Source organism: Malaclemys terrapin, chromosome 1 (assembly GCF_027887155.1).
Source record: "Malaclemys terrapin pileata isolate rMalTer1 chromosome 1, rMalTer1.hap1, whole genome shotgun sequence".
NCBI classification, from domain to species: Eukaryota; Metazoa; Chordata; order Testudines; family Emydidae; genus Malaclemys; species Malaclemys terrapin.
In genome coordinates this window covers 149,723,024-149,739,004 of record NC_071505.1, presented here as the reverse complement: position 1 = coordinate 149,739,004, position 15,981 = coordinate 149,723,024, and the positions used below count along the sequence as shown (strand labels likewise).

The 15,981-nt window shown below is 46.4% G+C and overlaps 1 protein-coding gene across 2 annotated transcripts in view; it reads right to left on the bottom strand.

Annotated features, from left to right (window-relative positions):
• Positions 1 to 5,806: 5,806 nt before the first annotated feature.
• Positions 5,807 to 15,981, bottom strand: part of ARHGAP31 (Rho GTPase activating protein 31) — a 94,657-nt gene continuing 84,482 nt past the window's right edge. For both annotated transcript variants that reach the window (XM_054043589.1, XM_054043594.1), the window contains exon 12: positions 5,807 to 15,131. In XM_054043589.1, the coding sequence (XP_053899564.1) occupies positions 12,615 to 15,131 (2,517 nt within the window). In that variant the 3' untranslated portion in view covers positions 5,807 to 12,614. The remainder of the gene's footprint in view (positions 15,132 to 15,981) is intronic.

Genomic DNA, 15,981 nt, shown 5'->3' with positions numbered 1-15,981 from the left:
GGAGGGTTGAATAAGATACCCTGAAACTAATCTGACAAGTGGAATGGAGAGCAGATGCCAGATCCACTTCTTTTGTAGGTGAATAAGGAGTGGAAACAGGTCTGCCTAGTACTGTCTCAATACTGCTTCCCCCAAGCACTCCAATCATGACTGGCTTAAAGCATTATTTACAAATCACAGGTTGGGGTTCTTTGTATTTTGCTTTCGGGTTCCTGAGCTTCTGGGTTACTTGCTGGTCATTTTAAACTTTCTCTACAAGTGGGAGGAGCAGAAACTTCCTCTACTTGACCATCACATTTGAAAATAATTAATCACTCGATGCTGGTGTTATGGAGTTAAGAGAAACGCCAACTATGGTGAGTGGCAGCAGTGCTGTTGTCTGGAACGGCGGTTTCAAGCATCTCTACCGAGGTGGCAAGAGCAGAGTGGAGTGATGGTAGAATGCTGTCAAGCAAGCTCAGAAGAATTCTGCACAGCTTTTTCTGGTTTTCCTGCTTTGAGGGTCCTCATTCCAGTCTCTGCAGATCCCCCCTGGGGTTGTAGGATTCCAATAGTATGTGGGGAAGCTCAGAGCAGTAGAGACAAGGTAGTGCAAGAGATAAGGAATGGCAGCAAACAGGTTCGTGTGCTAATTAATAGCTATCGAGGGACCCTCCTAGCTTCCACATTCTGGACTACAGCTTGGTGTAGGTCTTACCTTATCTCCAAAATGGCCATAGTGCTTGGCTATGTGAATAAGTAATGTAGAACTGAGATAAGGTGAAAATAAAACTCTTGACAGTGTATCTATCCCCTCACCACGCACGCACACATGCTGTGTAATCTCCCTAGATGAAGGGCTCTGAGGCTCAAATCTTCTAACTATTTGTGCACAAAAATGCACATTTGTAACTTTCATGTCTAGCTATCAATTGTATATGCAGAGCAGCACCTTTTGGAGGGCTACCTCTTGTCACTTTCATCATAAACCTTGAGATATTTGCTATTTTTCTTGTATGCCCAGTTCCTGGAACTGTGTTGAGAAGAAGCTGTTATTTATAACATTTCCATCTCTCATCATAGTAGAGAAAAACTTGGGAAACATGGAGCGCCCTCAAGGCTTAAAATCAGACACCAAATATACCCTACAGTTAGTGTGGGTTTATTTTATAAAATCTTGGTTTTGTTCTTTAATGCTTGGTCTTGGCAACACTGAGAGCTCTCGTTTCTCTGAGTCACATTGCAGTTTAGTTCTGCCTTCCTCTTTCTGCTACGTTCTACATACACATCCTCTCTTATTCTGATGCACCTGCCCCCTCCCTTGTGCTGTCATTCTCCTGTAGCCTCACTCATAAAAGTACCTTCATTCTTACACATGATCTTGTCTCCTTGTGCAGGTGCCTGCACTCAGACCTTCATTCACTCTCCTCCTCAGCCTGTTCTTGACCTACACTACCTCTGGCCAGTGGCTTCTGACAACATGACAGGATAGCTACAAGCAATGCCCTGCTGCTGCAGCCAGACATCGCATAGCACTGTGGTGCCCAGTTACCTCTGCACAAAACAACACACTGTGCCTATACACCTAGTGTCCTATACTGCTTGCACAGAAGCTCTGGCCCACACCCCCCTTGCATCCTAGTATTGTCCTGAGCCATCCTGCATCAACAGCAGGGCTGTCAAGGGAAAGTGCAATCTAAAATTTGCCAGCCAGCTTGTAACAGAATTCCTCTCACCCGCAGCAGCGATTGAGAAAAGCCTCTGAAATGCTGCTCATGGAGGCAGGCAGCCTCCTCTGGAAATGGGTGGTCTCTCCTCTAGTTAGGGAAGCGGCTTTACTGATCAAGGGAGCTGGGGCAGGATGCTGAGGCCTAGTTTTCACTAGGGTTTTTACCACGTTGGCTACCAGCTGAGTGAACTCCTGCTATGGTCAATGCAGTTTGTAGTTCTCCCAGGAAGCTAGTTCAGGTAAACCCTAGGATGTTACCATGTTAGCTAAGGGGATAAAATCCCAAGTTTTTTCCCCAGTGTGGGTGCACCTTTGTTAGGGTGTTGTGGCTGGTGGAGAGATTGCAGGGCTGGTGGAGGCAGCTCCAAACAGAGTCTTTGCCATTTTCAATGCTACTATGAATCAATCAGGCTTCTAGCATCCCATTCCTGCTCCCAGCAACAACTACACTATCCCAGGAGTTTGGTTCTTAAAGTAAAATGTTTCATGGTACACAAATGAATAATACGGATTGCTGAGCATGAATGTTTGCAGCATTCAAGAACCCTTTCCCACTGCTTTTGAAAGGGGTTTAGTGTATTTCGGGCTGTAGCCATCATTGTTCGTTGGGTTTTTTTTCTTCTCTTCAGGTCTTGCCTGTCTGCACCCTTCCTTCATGAGATGTTTTATTCCCCCAGCTGAACCCAGCTCTAGCCACAGTCACATCCTGAATCCTTGTGGCTCGTTCTTAAGCAGCAACTGAATAGTCTTGGACATAGTGAAGCCTCTTCCACCAGAAGCTAGGAATAGGCAACGGAATGGATCACTTGATCTGTTCATTCCCTCTGGGGCACCGGGCATTGGCCACTGTCGGATACTGGGCTAGATGGAACTTCGGTCTGAGCCGGTATGGCCGTTCATAAATTTAATAAGAACATAAATATTTCCAGGTCCTTTAAGATGAAGGATTGAAATATTAGATAGATATATATACATTGCCACAGATGTGCTGGGAACACAAAACAGCTCACTTGTAAAGCTAGGCCTGGATTAAGAGCCTGGAGCTGAATGCCCAGGGGCTTTGTAGGAGCTCAAAAACCAACCCTGGCACCTGAGCCACATTTTGCATATAACATGCAGTAAGCTAGTGCCTGTTTTTTAATAATGGGCTGAACCGAAAGCCCTCACCTTAACACACATGCTCTAGCTAAGTTCTGGGAGCCTGAAAGCCAGACCCAGAGCTGAATTTTGCACCTCTAGTCTGTCTATAATCCGCAGTGCCCTGAACCATCTTATCCTTAACCCTCAGAGAACTTCAGATGAGTTAGCCTAATGTGTCTTGTATCTGAGGACTGGCTCCTGCCCTGGCAGAGAATGGCCTCAAAGATCTAACAGCCCTTTTCCATCTCTAGCTATTATCCTGTACGTGGTTTTGTTTTTTTCTTTCACAGGCAGAGATGCTGAAAGTTGGGGTGCTGGAAGTGCTGCTGCACCCCCTGGCTTGAAGTGGTTTCCATCATATCCAGGGTTTACAGTTTGGTTTAGTGGCTGTCAGCTCCCCCACTGTACAAACTATTCCAGTGCCCTTGTTCACACACCAACAACCCCCCCCCCCCCCATGGGGCTAATGTCCTTTCCTACCCTGCCTGTCTCTCCTTTGCTACCAGTTTGCCTCCAGTTCTATGCTGGTTGTTGGCCAGGTCAGGTCAAGACCTAGCAGCAGCGAGGTGTGTCTTGTTGACAGTACTAGGTGGGCTGGGGTGTGAGGCGGCAGGGCAGGTTTCTACAGGAGCCTTCCTCTGTGCTAGGTTTAGCAACCTGTCTCCTGAGGAGAAATGGAAAGCAGCCACTTTGGAAACATGCTTAGACATGAAGCCGTCTTTGTTGCCACACAGGGACAGGAGTCGGTCATGATGTAACCAGTTCCTCCAGCACAGGCACTGTTGGTTCAGGCTATGCTGTAATTTGTACTGAGTCAACCTTTCAAATCCACAGTGATTTGCAATCAGGCAAAAATGAATTGGTGGAAAGTGTGCTGGAGCATTTCCATGTGTTTCAACATGGTGGCTGCCAGCACAGTTTAACTGTCGTATGTACAGGGCTTTAGTGTGTAATTTGCTTGATTTCTTTAATCATGGAAATCGTGGTAGTCAGTTGAGAGGCATCTTGGGTGTTCTGGGCAGGTTTATAAAATACTCTGGGTGGCAAGCGAATAATAAGATGGGTATAAAGGGAGAGAAGAACCCCATGAGCAAGATTAGTCATCAGCTAGTGGAGATCATAGTCAAGACAGGGTGTATAATGATGTTTAATGGCCATGTGACTGGTATGCTGGATATATGCCAGTTGCCATAGAAACTTACAGGAAGCATATTCTAGTAATTTTCCTAAAGGGAAAGCAAAATTAAGGAAGGGTGTCACGGTGGAGGCTTTATTTGGAGTGGAAATCCAGTCCCATGCAGAGCTGGACAGGAAATCATTTTCCTGTTCCCCCAAGAATTTTGAGATTTTGACACATTTTCCCATCCCCAAATGGGACAAAACGTCAAATCTCAAAAAAATGTCTGAACTGAACAAAAAAAATTTAGCTTCGGGTCAAGCAAAAATATTTGTTTGGACCATTCTAAAACATTGTTTTGACTTTTGATCTTTTCCAATTTTTCTGACACTTTTTTTACTATACATTAATTTAAATTTTGAAACTAAAAGTTGTTTCAGAACAAAACATGGAATTTTTCGTTCTGAAAATGCCAAAATGGGGCATTCTGAAAGTTTTTAAAAAATATTTTAAATGGCAAATTAGTTTAAACTAATTCTTTCCCATTAATAGTGTAAATTTTTATGAAATGGCATTTTCCAATGAAAAAATGTTAGTCAAAAAAATTCCCAACAAATTCTAGTCCCAGACTCGGCTGATACATTGACAAAATGTATTTTCTTTAGCCTAAAGGCTCAGTTGTTTCGAGGAAGTGAACAGCAGGTCAGATTGCAGAGTTGGCTGCAGTTTACAAAGGGCTCCATTTTTTCAAGACCGAGAACAGGTGTAAACAAAAAGTAATGTCACTTAATGCAGTCGCTCTCAACCTTTTCAGACTACTATACCCCTCTCAGGAGTCTGATTTGTTTTATGTATTCCCAAGTTTCACCTCACTTAAAAACTACTTGCTTACAAATTGCTTACTTTCTCATTTTAACCATATAATTATAAAATCAGTTGGAATATAAATATTGTAGGTACATTTCAGTGGATAGTATATAGAGCAGTATAAACAAGTCATGGTCTGTATGAAATTTTAGTTTGTACTGACTTCGCTAGTGCTTTTTATGTAGCCTGTTGTAAAACTAGGCAAATATCTAGATAATACCCCTGGAAGACGTCTGTGTACCCCCAGGGGTACACATACGCCTACTTGAGAACCACTGACTTAATGCCCTAATGGCAGATGCTCAGAGGCTATGGCAATAAGGAAGTTATTATACCAGAGAAATCCAGTTTATGATTTTAGTTAGGTTCATAGTTTTCCTGTAGAATTCATAATTATATGCAAGAAACATCAAACTAAAATGAAGTGCTGGTTCTCGTAGTAATTTCTTGGGTTGTTTTTTTCTAGCCTGGTTTAATTTTTCCTTTACTTAGTGTTAGAAATGTATTGACCACCTATCTTTTTATTTCTCTTTTGTTATTTTAAATAAAGCAGACTCCAACATGTAATGTACTAATGAGGAAACATGCACTAACACCACGGAAACATCAGCTATTCCATATTATAAGAGGCTGGCAGGAATATGACCTTTAGCCCATAAAACTTTAAACACTTAAAATAGGGGGGATTTTGAGACAGCCCAAAACCTCTGGCCTGACTTTCAAAGCTGCTGAGCAGCGTCCACATCTCCCATTGACTTCAGAAGGCGTCCTGAGTGCTCAGCACCTCTGAAAATCCGGCCACTAACTTATTTTGCTCCCTTAATGGAAACCCCCCTCCCCATTCCATGGTCCTTCTAGATGGCAAATTAGGGGTTAGAGGTGATGACAGAGGGAGACAGAAGCATTCATTCATCATGTTCACCAAGATCATACAGGGGATAATAAAGTCTCAAATCACCACTAGGGCACATGTCTGTTTTATAAAAACTCCAGTTTAATCTCATGGTTGAGATCTGGCAAAACTTAATTTCTTAAAGCAATAAAAGGCACAAAGGCAGGCAACCCACCTGGACAATAATGCTTAACAAAAATGCGATCCATCAGGAGTAGCAGAAGAAATAATCAATAGCCCAGAAGCCAGTCCTCTTCACCCGATATCTGATTTCCAACCCTTCCCCCTGACTTGCATCAAGTCAGTGTTTTGAAGGGGACCAATGGATGCAGGAGTGAGCTGCAAGCTTTTTTGGTGTCTGCACTTACCACTGGGCCCTAAACAGGACTTGGCTACTGATTGCCCTCTCTTTCCAGGCTCAGTCCAGCTCCCATTGAAGTCAATGGTAAGCTTTCCATGCATTACACTAGTAGCAGGAGCAGGCTGTTACTCAGGATCAGGTTAAGACTAAACAGGGTTTGGATCAACCATAGGATCTCACCAACCCATGTATATTTATCTGTGAGAGGAAAGATGGCAGAGATCTAAAAATCAGGGAGTCCCAGGGAAAATGTGGAGTTGAAACTCCATTGGACATTTAAGGGAGAAATCTGTCATAGTATTTTGGGACTCACCAATCTATTCCATCCTCTTCTAGGACCCAGTTCCGCTCCCGTTGATTTCAGTGGGAGTTTTACCATTGACTTCAATGGCGGTAAGATCTACCGTCGATCCACGACTGACAATAATCAGATCTAAGATTCTAGCTTCACCTTCCTGTGCTAGTTAAAACTTGTTCCACCTCACACTCTCAGCGGTAAAGAAATTTTAACGGAAAACAATATCTGTACATCAGCCCAAGTTTCACAGATGTGATGGACCTGTTTAGACAATTCCTTCATTTTTAATTACATTTTAATATCTTTATATATAATGTTCTTTTATATATATATATATATATATAAATTTAACACAGTATTCATCAGTACAGGCATTTTACAATCTAAAGAAAGAAAAGATAAAAGGATTTTGATTGCACTTTTTGGACTCTGGCTGGTGGAAACAGTTGCAGGCTTTGCTGCTGGTGTCTGCTGCAGACCTAACCTCCTCCAGAGCCCTAACGTGCTGAAAGGCTGCATCAAAGAAGTGCCTCACCCTTCGTAAAATGAGCAAATGGGATGGACAGTCTAAGTTAATATCGTTTACAATGTACTGTACAGTCCTACTTCCTGTTTGTCCCCAAGGACATGAGTGCACCAGCCAGTCCCACACTTATCAATGTCCCTGCCACGGAACCAGGTGACTCCCCCCGCCCATCCCTCATCACACAAGCCACCAAAGCTCCTCCCTTTCAGCCAGGTGACTCCCACCCACCCAACACCTCTCCCATCCAGCCGGGTGGTCCCTACATCCAGCACCCCTCCCTTTCAGCCAGGTGACCCGCACACCATACCACTTATCCAGCTAGGTGAACCCCACCCCCACCTCCCCTTGATACAGGTGATCCCTCTCCCCACCATCCAACACCACTCCCATACCCACCAACACCCTGCAATTAATGGGAGCTGCATGCATCCCCTCCTTGTACTCTATAGAACGGGAAGTGACCCATCTGGGTATTCCTTGTCCCATCTTCTAGACCTTATAAACCAACAGAAGTGTGATGGACAATGTCAGGATTAGGCCTGAGGGCATAACAGCCCACCTACAAACCCTAAACGAGAGGCCCTCACACTTTTCACAGGATGGGGGGAACTGCAGCCTTGTGATCTAGTTAGGGAAAGTGTTTCCATGCTAATAAAACCAGGCAACAGGCACCTCCCCTACACTTAGGAAAACTCTAAATTGTGGGACGGACCTGTTTCCCATCAATGCTACTCCAATAGGTGGAGGGTATGCTGCACATGGACATGGGGCAGAAGTGCACCCAAAAATGGGCTGGCTAATGTGAATGTGCTACACTATTACAACTTGCCCTGGTTCAGTTGCACTGGTGCAAGTTGCAATGGTGCAGTTATCTACTGTACACACGGTTCTACCAACTGCACCATGACCCTACAGCATAGCTCAGACCTTTTCTCTAGTCTAGTGGCAACAGGTCTGAAACTGATTCCCAGTTCCAAGCCCCATGAATTCAGGGAAAGTTTGTCCCCAGAGCTGAACTTGGTGACTTGGGCCTAGCTCTACAATCAGCTGACGTGGACCATTTAATCTAAATCCTCCCAACTCTGCAGAATTTGATTTCCTGATCCAAACTTTGTGGCACTGGTCCATCTCTAATTGCTCTCTGGAGCAAATAATTGAGCAATTTGCAAACACCTACAAGATAATAAGGTGATAAGCAACAGTCAGCATGGACTTGTCAAGAAGAAATCGTGTCGAACCAATCTGATAGCTTTCTTTGACAGGGTAACAAGCCTTGTGGATGGGGGGGAAGCAGTAGACGTGGTATATCTGGACTTTAGTATGGCTTTTGATACTGTCTCACAAGACCTTCTCATAAACAAACTAGGGAAATGCAACCTAGATGGAGCTGCTATAAGGTGGGTGAATAACTGGTTGGAAAACCATTCCCAGAGAGTAGTTATCAGTGGTTCATAGTCAAACTGGAAGGACATAATGAGTGGGGTCCCACAGGGATCAGTTCTGGGTCTGGTTCTCTTCAATATTGTCATCAATTATTTAGATAATGGCATAGAGATCAAGTTGGGAGGAGTTGCAAGTGCTCTGGAGGATAGGATTAAAATTCAAAATGATCTGGACAAACTGGAGAAATGGTCTGAAGTAAATAGGATGAAATTCAATAAGGACAAATGCAAAGTATTCCACTTAGGAAGGAACAATCAGTTGCACACATTCAAAATGGAAAATGACTACCTAGGAAGGAGTACTGAGGAAAGAGATCTGGGGGTCATAGTGGATCACAAGCTAAATATGAGGAGTCAAGAGTGTAACACTGTTGCAAAAAAAGAGAACATCATTCTGGGATGTGTTAACGCGAATGTTGTAAGCAAGACACGAGAAATAATTCTTCTACTCTACTCTGCACTGATATGGCCTCAGCTGGAATATTGTGTCCAGTTCTGGGCAACACATTTCAGAAAAGATGTGGACAAATTAGAGAAAGTCCAGAGAAGAACAACAAAAATGATTAAAAGTCTAGAAAACATAACCTATGAAGGAAGATTGAAAAATATGGGTTTGTTAGGCTGGAGAACAAAAGACTGAGAGAGCACACAATAACAGTTTTCAAGGACATAAACTATTGTAACAAGGGGTAGAGAGCTAAATTGTTCTCATTAACCTCTGAAGATAAGACAAGAAGCGATGGAAGGTTTAGGTTGGACATCAGCAAAAAAATTTCCTGTCAGGGAAGTTAAGCACTGTAATAAATTGCCTAGGGAGGTTGTGGAATCTCCATCATTGGAGATATTTAAGAGCAAGTAAGACAAACACCTGTCAGGGATGGTCTAGATAATACTTAGCCCTGCCATGAATGCAAGGGGCTGGACTAGATGATCTCTTGAGGTCCCTTCCAGTCCTACAGTCTTATGATTCTATAAGCACAGGACTGTTTCTGCTAGACCTTCCCTAGCTTGCCACAAGAGCTGTCTGTCTCTGGGGCCTCCCTTAGTACTTTATGCACCAGCTGAAGCCAGTTAGTTTTCAACTAGAAATGGGATCAAGCTGCAAAATTTGGATCAGATTTCAGACACCACAAGATTTGGAGATGTTCACGTCCAAGGTTTTACCCACTATCAAGAGAATGCTCATTTATAAAATCCAGATCTGGGAGCAGGCTCAAATTTTGAAGACCCTCAAAGGATGTGGTGTTTGGGTCCAGGCTTTAATAGTGTGTTAGGTAGCATTTCCGAATAAAGTGATCTTCCCTTGAAGGGTTTTCCCACTTAACCCTACAGCCTTATTTCTTGAAGGGGCACTGTCAAGATTAAAATTCTATATTTCTATAGAGTGACTTTGCCTCCGTTTCAGTAACAGGTTTCATTAAATGAAAGAATTTAAGGAGTCAGATTTTCATTCTGCTGTTGTTGTTGTTTTTTTGGACAGTACACTTTGTGAATCTAGCCTAGTCTATTTCTACTTTCACCTTCCAGTTCCCAGTCACTAGCACAATGCCGCAATGGTTGGGTTCCTACAAGGTCGGGGGAAAGGTGTAAGTCACGACCCAAAATAATTCCCTGAAACTGAAAAACCTGGGAATCCTTTCCAGTCACATTACCTTTTGCAGAATTGTGTAATGAACCCCTAAATATTGCAGCTAACCTACTTCCATCATTTCCTGTTAACTCTGCGGTGATGGTTACCTCCACCGGAGAGGAGCTACACAAGGGCTCTTGGCATATGTGGAACTGCAGCTTCATGCTGTATCACATTCAATGAAAGCTGGAGAACTAGCTATGCCCTCGTTTAGTTGGGAGCTGCGGAGGGTTTTGCGTAGGCAGGAGCCAGGAGGAGATCACTGCTTTGGGCTGCATGCTCAGGCCCAGCTCCCACAGTGCTTACTCAGGTAAACCCTCTGCTGAAGTTTATGGGAAAGCATGAATCTGGGTGGGGATTCTAGGTTCTTTCCAGACTACTATCCCATCTGAGTTTATGAACCCGCATGGGTTTAATTCTCCACCACCTTGCCTCTTGTGTGGTCTTTTACATCCGGGCAAAGCAGGGGTCAAATGGTAAGATGGTGTCAAAGGGCACAGCATTCTGATTCAGTAATTTGTCCTCGCTTTGCACAGGAATAAATAACAAAATTGGATGCCAGGTGGTGGGGAATCATCCCTGGTTCTTGGAGCCTATACACCTCTAGTCCCAACCAGACCAATGACATGGCAGTTTACTCTCCACCCAGACCGAATGGCCCCATTGGCTGGGTTTGCAGACCAGCAGACACTTCACCTGAGACACTGAGAATGCAGGTGCCTTCAAATAAAGATCTAAACACAGATAACTAACAGATGTTAATTAATTTATAACTTTGGATGGGAGCATCTCCTGATTGTCATTGGCTATGGGAGTCATAGGCCTGCCCTTGCAGCTGCTCAGTTACTATTCCTACCACAGCCCAAGCTAGCTCACAGAAGGACTATGAGCTCTAAGACTGGCTAAGAATGGCCCTTATGGACACCATTACTACCATTACTAGGATTGTATCAGTACTGGTGTCTCTCTCTACTTCAAGGTCACTGGCGGCATCTGAACTGTGGAGACACTGAGGATAATACAAAGCCATGCACTTGCCTCTGGATACACACAGGGGCGGCTCTATGTATTTTGCCACCCCAAGCATGGCAGTCAGGCAGCCTTTGGCGGCGCACCTGCAGGAGATCTGCTGGTAACGCAGATTCGGCGGCATGCCTGCGGGAGGTCCCACGGTCCTGTGCCTTTGGTATACCCACCGCCGAATTGCCGCCGAAACCGCAGGACCGGCGGACCTCCCCAGGCATGCCACCGAAGGCTGTCTGACTGCCGCCCTCACGGTGACCAGCAGGCTGCCCCCCATGGCTTGCCACCTCAGGCATGTGCTTGGAGCGCTGGTGCCTGGAGCTGCCCCTGGTCACACACCAGCTGACAGATGAGCCTGCAATTAACCCTAAGTCAAAGACTTTGTAGCAGAAGCCTTAATTCCATTCCTATGGCAGCTGTTCCTGTATGACCACATATTGACAGTAATGATAACAGACCCTCGGGATACAGTTTAATTCCAGCTGAATTCCCTCCCATAACATGCATGTTGCTCCTCCATTCGTGTGCACCAACAAATCATCCTCTCTAGCATGTTCCTCCTAATCAATTTGAAAGCACCAACGGCCGGGAAGGTAAAATTCAGCCAGGCATTCAGTGAGCTGGCCTCAAATCTCAGGAATCTGAAGTGCCAGAGGCCAGTGGCTGGGAACATGCAAACCAGGAGGGGAGAGGGCATTGGCCAAGGATGTGCTGATCAGAGGATTCTCATGATCTTGTCTAGCTGCTCGGATCCCACTGTGCAGCTGCAGGTGCGAAGAGCGACTGGGGAACTCTGTGGCCAGGTAATTCAGCCCTAGGCTTAATTGAAAACTGACACTCTTGGTCTTTGTTTGGCCAGAACCTTCTTTTCACTAAATTAAGCCAGAGTGATCTCTACCACCTTGGAACCAGAGCACCAGGTACAAGCCAACCCCCAACAAATAAGGAGGGACTGACTGCAAGACAGCCAGGCAAGTGGGAATCACTAAGTTGAAAGGGAAGCTGGGCTTATGTTGTTCAGCTACCTTCATTGCAGACATTGCACATTCTGCATTCTGTGTTACAAGAGAACAGCTGTAGGCAATGTCTTCAAGACAGAGTGTTTGCTTTGAAAGCTCTTTAGGTTAACGCACTCAGTGTGATCTTTACAGGTCAGCTTTACCTTCTCACCTTCAGCTATCACCATTCTCCTCTGCAGTTTGCTTATGCTATCCAGAGCAGTACAGCGGGGATGGCTGGACAGATGGTCCTGCATCATCGCCTGGGGGTGCAAGGGAGAAAAATGTACCCTCTGGTCTTACCTCCTTCACATACATGTCCATTGGACCATGCCATGTTTTTTTCAGACAGAGGGTGACACAGAAGAAAACAAACTTCCTTAGGAATTTTTTTCCATAGAGCAGATACTGTGGGGTTTCCCGAAAAGGAGAGAGGGAGACAAAGAGAATGAGAACCTCAGTAGCAAAATGCTCTGCACGAGGAAATAAAGGATTTGTGTCCCTTTTGCATAGAATATTTATAATCATAACAACAACAACAACAACACAGTTGGTCTCAAGGTGGGCACTCCCATCTCATCCACCAGGGAAGAGGGGTGAGGTGAGCTGGCGTTATTCTATCTGCCTCCCGCTTCTCCCATCGAGAATCACTGACCTCCTCTGGGGCTGGTAAAAGCAGCTGGTGGAGGTCTCCAGTCTCTGCCCATTTTTGGGGATGGTCATTTTGTTCCGCAGAGTGACCCCCTCAGGTGTTGTCTGCAGGTTCCCAGACAGATCGCCACAAATAGGGTTTGGAGAGTTGCTCTGAGAGGGGCTTCTTATGGGTGATAACAACACCCTGGAGTCTGCTGAGGAAGATGGATGGTCCATGATGGGGAAGGGTGGGCTGAAGAGGATAAGGCTCTGGGGCCTTCCTGGTCTGGATCTGTAGGAAGGCTTGGAAAATCCCGATGGCCTCTCCATTTTTGAAGATTGTGGGTTGTCTCCTGCGGTCTCCCTCTCTGAAGTGTGCTTTCGGCGCAGCACGGGCGCCTCCTGGGTGGAATTATGACTGGAGAGGGAGAGATCTGGCAGAGGGTTGAGGCTGCCATGCCTAGAAGAAGTTGAATCCATTTGAGTTGGGTCACTGTTTTCTTTCTCCTCTTTGGCTTTCTTCTCTACCCGAGGGCTCTTTGGGGGCTCCAGCTGTCCCCAAGCTGCTCGGGGGGTCTGCCTGCTGGCTGAGTGAGCTTCTGTTTCCTTCCTCCCCAGCGATGCAGGGATGTCCCGGTCGGCGTTCTGAGTCTGCAGCGGCTGTGGGACCTGTGTGTACTGGATTTTGGGCGGTATCACTGGCACAGCTCTGGCCTGGCACATCTTAATCATGAAGGAGGTCCTCACCGCCGACACACTCACAGGGGCAGAGTTACGACGGCCGGTGGCGGCGTGGGCCACTGCCATGTAATCCAGGTCTAGCTCCCGGGGATCGAAGCGAGATCCCCAGGGGTCGCCTTTGTTCCTGGCAGGGCAGGCAGCAGGCAGTGACAGGACAGAATCGCTGCTCTTCCCTTCCTTCTGCACACATAAGAGGTTTCCAGGTGAAGTGGGCACCGCCAGGTTGTCAAACTTGAAGAAATCGGGGGCAGGGAGGAGTGAATCCAAGTTGAGAGACGATGGCCTGGTTCTCACTTTACAGGGTGCGTCTTCGCCTTTGTTGTTACTCAGCTGTGACTCGCCGGTGGAACACAGCCCTTTGGTGACAGCCGCTCCAATGGGGGCAGCATCCTGAGGCCTGGATGGATCTTCATCTATTTTCTTTGCCTGCAAGAAACCATCTTGGGTATTACAGTGTGGAAAAGGCAACTTGGGCGTTAAGTCCTGAGGGTTTTCTTTGCTGCCATCCACTACCTTCTCCCCTGGCTCTGAAAGAGAGGCAGAGCGCAGTTCCTCATGCCTGGCTAGCAGCCTCCCTGCTGCAGGCTCTGCCTCACTGCTCAGGGCATCACTTGATCCCTCAGGCTCTAAAGAGTCCTCTCGAGGACTCAGACAGGTCTCGGCTCGCTCGATGTGGCTTGGCCTGGGTGGTGAGGTTGGCAGTGTTTCTAACAGGTCCCTGGTCCCCGATCTAGTGCAGCCACGTGGGAGCTCTTCAGCTGCACTTGTGAGAGGTGGCTGGATAGCCCACACACTCAGCACCATGTCTTTGCTATCCAGAGAAAGACTGCGACTGAACCGTGGCCGAACAGAAAGGCCCCTCTCCACTCCATAGCTCTGTGACTGGAAGTCCTGCATTGCTTTTTCCTGGAGGTTCTTGAGGGTGGGGGAATGGAGCGGGCTGGTGACCCACTGGTGATCCTCCCATGGCTCTACCAGATCAAAGCCCTGGACATTGTCTGTCCATGCATCCTCCTCTTCATGGTCGAAAGAGTCCTGGGCTTTGTTAGCCATGCCACCCTCTTTGGGCTTCTGGGCTCCAGCTCCACTTGCCCTCTTTGATGAGATCAGGCCATCTCCTGCAGCCACTCTATCAGGCTTCTCCCTCTGGGTCAAGACTCCATCCTGGCCTACAGCAATGCCATCCTTTTCGCTATGCAGCAGGCCAGTGTTGCCTTTCTCCTTGGCTTGGTCTGGACACATCCCTTTGTTATCTGAGACATCTTCTTTTAAAGGACCCTCAATGAGCTGCTTCTCATCATAAAGCTTCTGGTCTTGGTGGGGAGGTGGAAGATCACTGCTGACATTCTCCAGCACTAGATGGTTCTTTGGAGAAGCTGTCCCAGACAGGACAGTATCCAGTTCAGGTATGTTAGGAGAGCAGTCACGCTGTGCTACCACTTCAGGTTTATCACCCTGGAGGCTGCCAGGCTCCTTTGAACTTTCTTTGGAGGTGGCACCAAATAAAGGCAACTGAGAGGTGACCTGTGGGGTTCTGGATGGAGTTTCCTGTTCAGCCAGTGTCACGGCAAGCACAGAACCAGAAGAGAAGCTGTCCGTTTGTGGTGAAGCAGAGGACGCAGGCTGGTGTGGGCCTGTCTTGGGGACATCTGTAGGCAAGAATGAGAGCTCCTCTTCAGATTCAATAATTTTGAGTTCCTGTTGAATCTCCGGCCACAGCGGTTCCATCAGGGCATTGGCAGCAGCATCTTCAGCCTGAAAAACACCAGAAATGTCATAACCTGACAGCAATCACTCCACATGCTCATCTGCCTTCTGCCCACAACGCTGCCTGTAGCAGCCCGCCGGGAATACCATCAGGCTAGTAGGAATGCCGGCACACATACACATGCCATCAGAAATCTGGCTAAATAAAATAAATAATAATAATAATAATAATATCTCACTCTTATGTAGCAGTTTCATCAGTGGATCTCAAAGTGCTTTACAAAAGAGGTCAATATCGCAACCCCCAGTTTACAGATGGGCAAACTGAGGCACAGGGAGGTGAAGTGACTTGCCCATGGTTACCCAGCAGGCCATTGACAGAGCCAGGGATAGAATCCAGATCTCCTGAGCTCCAGTCCAGTGCTTTATCCACTAGGCCACACTGCATCCCTTGCATATGCCTGTAAACAAATGGGTTTACAGGGGAGATCATCAGAGGACTCAGGTCTGATGGCAAATGCCCAAAGTAAATTAGCTGAGAAACAATAGCTACAGTACCTCAGACTGCCTCCCAACCTGCCCCATGAAATAGACTCACCTATCCCAGCAGGTAACACTACACACCCCGTAAAGAAATGTTGCCAAATGCAAGGTCAAGCACACTGGAAGGTAACCACTCAGAGGAAAGATCTGGGCTGACTGAGTGACTCAAATCAAAACTCCGCTCAGCATGCAGCAGTGACCCTACAACATGTCCGGATGATCAGGAATGGAATAAAAAAATCTGCCTGAGAAAAATCACAGTCCTCATAAAGGACGTGGCAGAAATAGGGGGAGAAGGGTCAGAGATAGAGAGTCAATACGATTAGACATACGGAGAGGCTTCCAGAGACAGTAC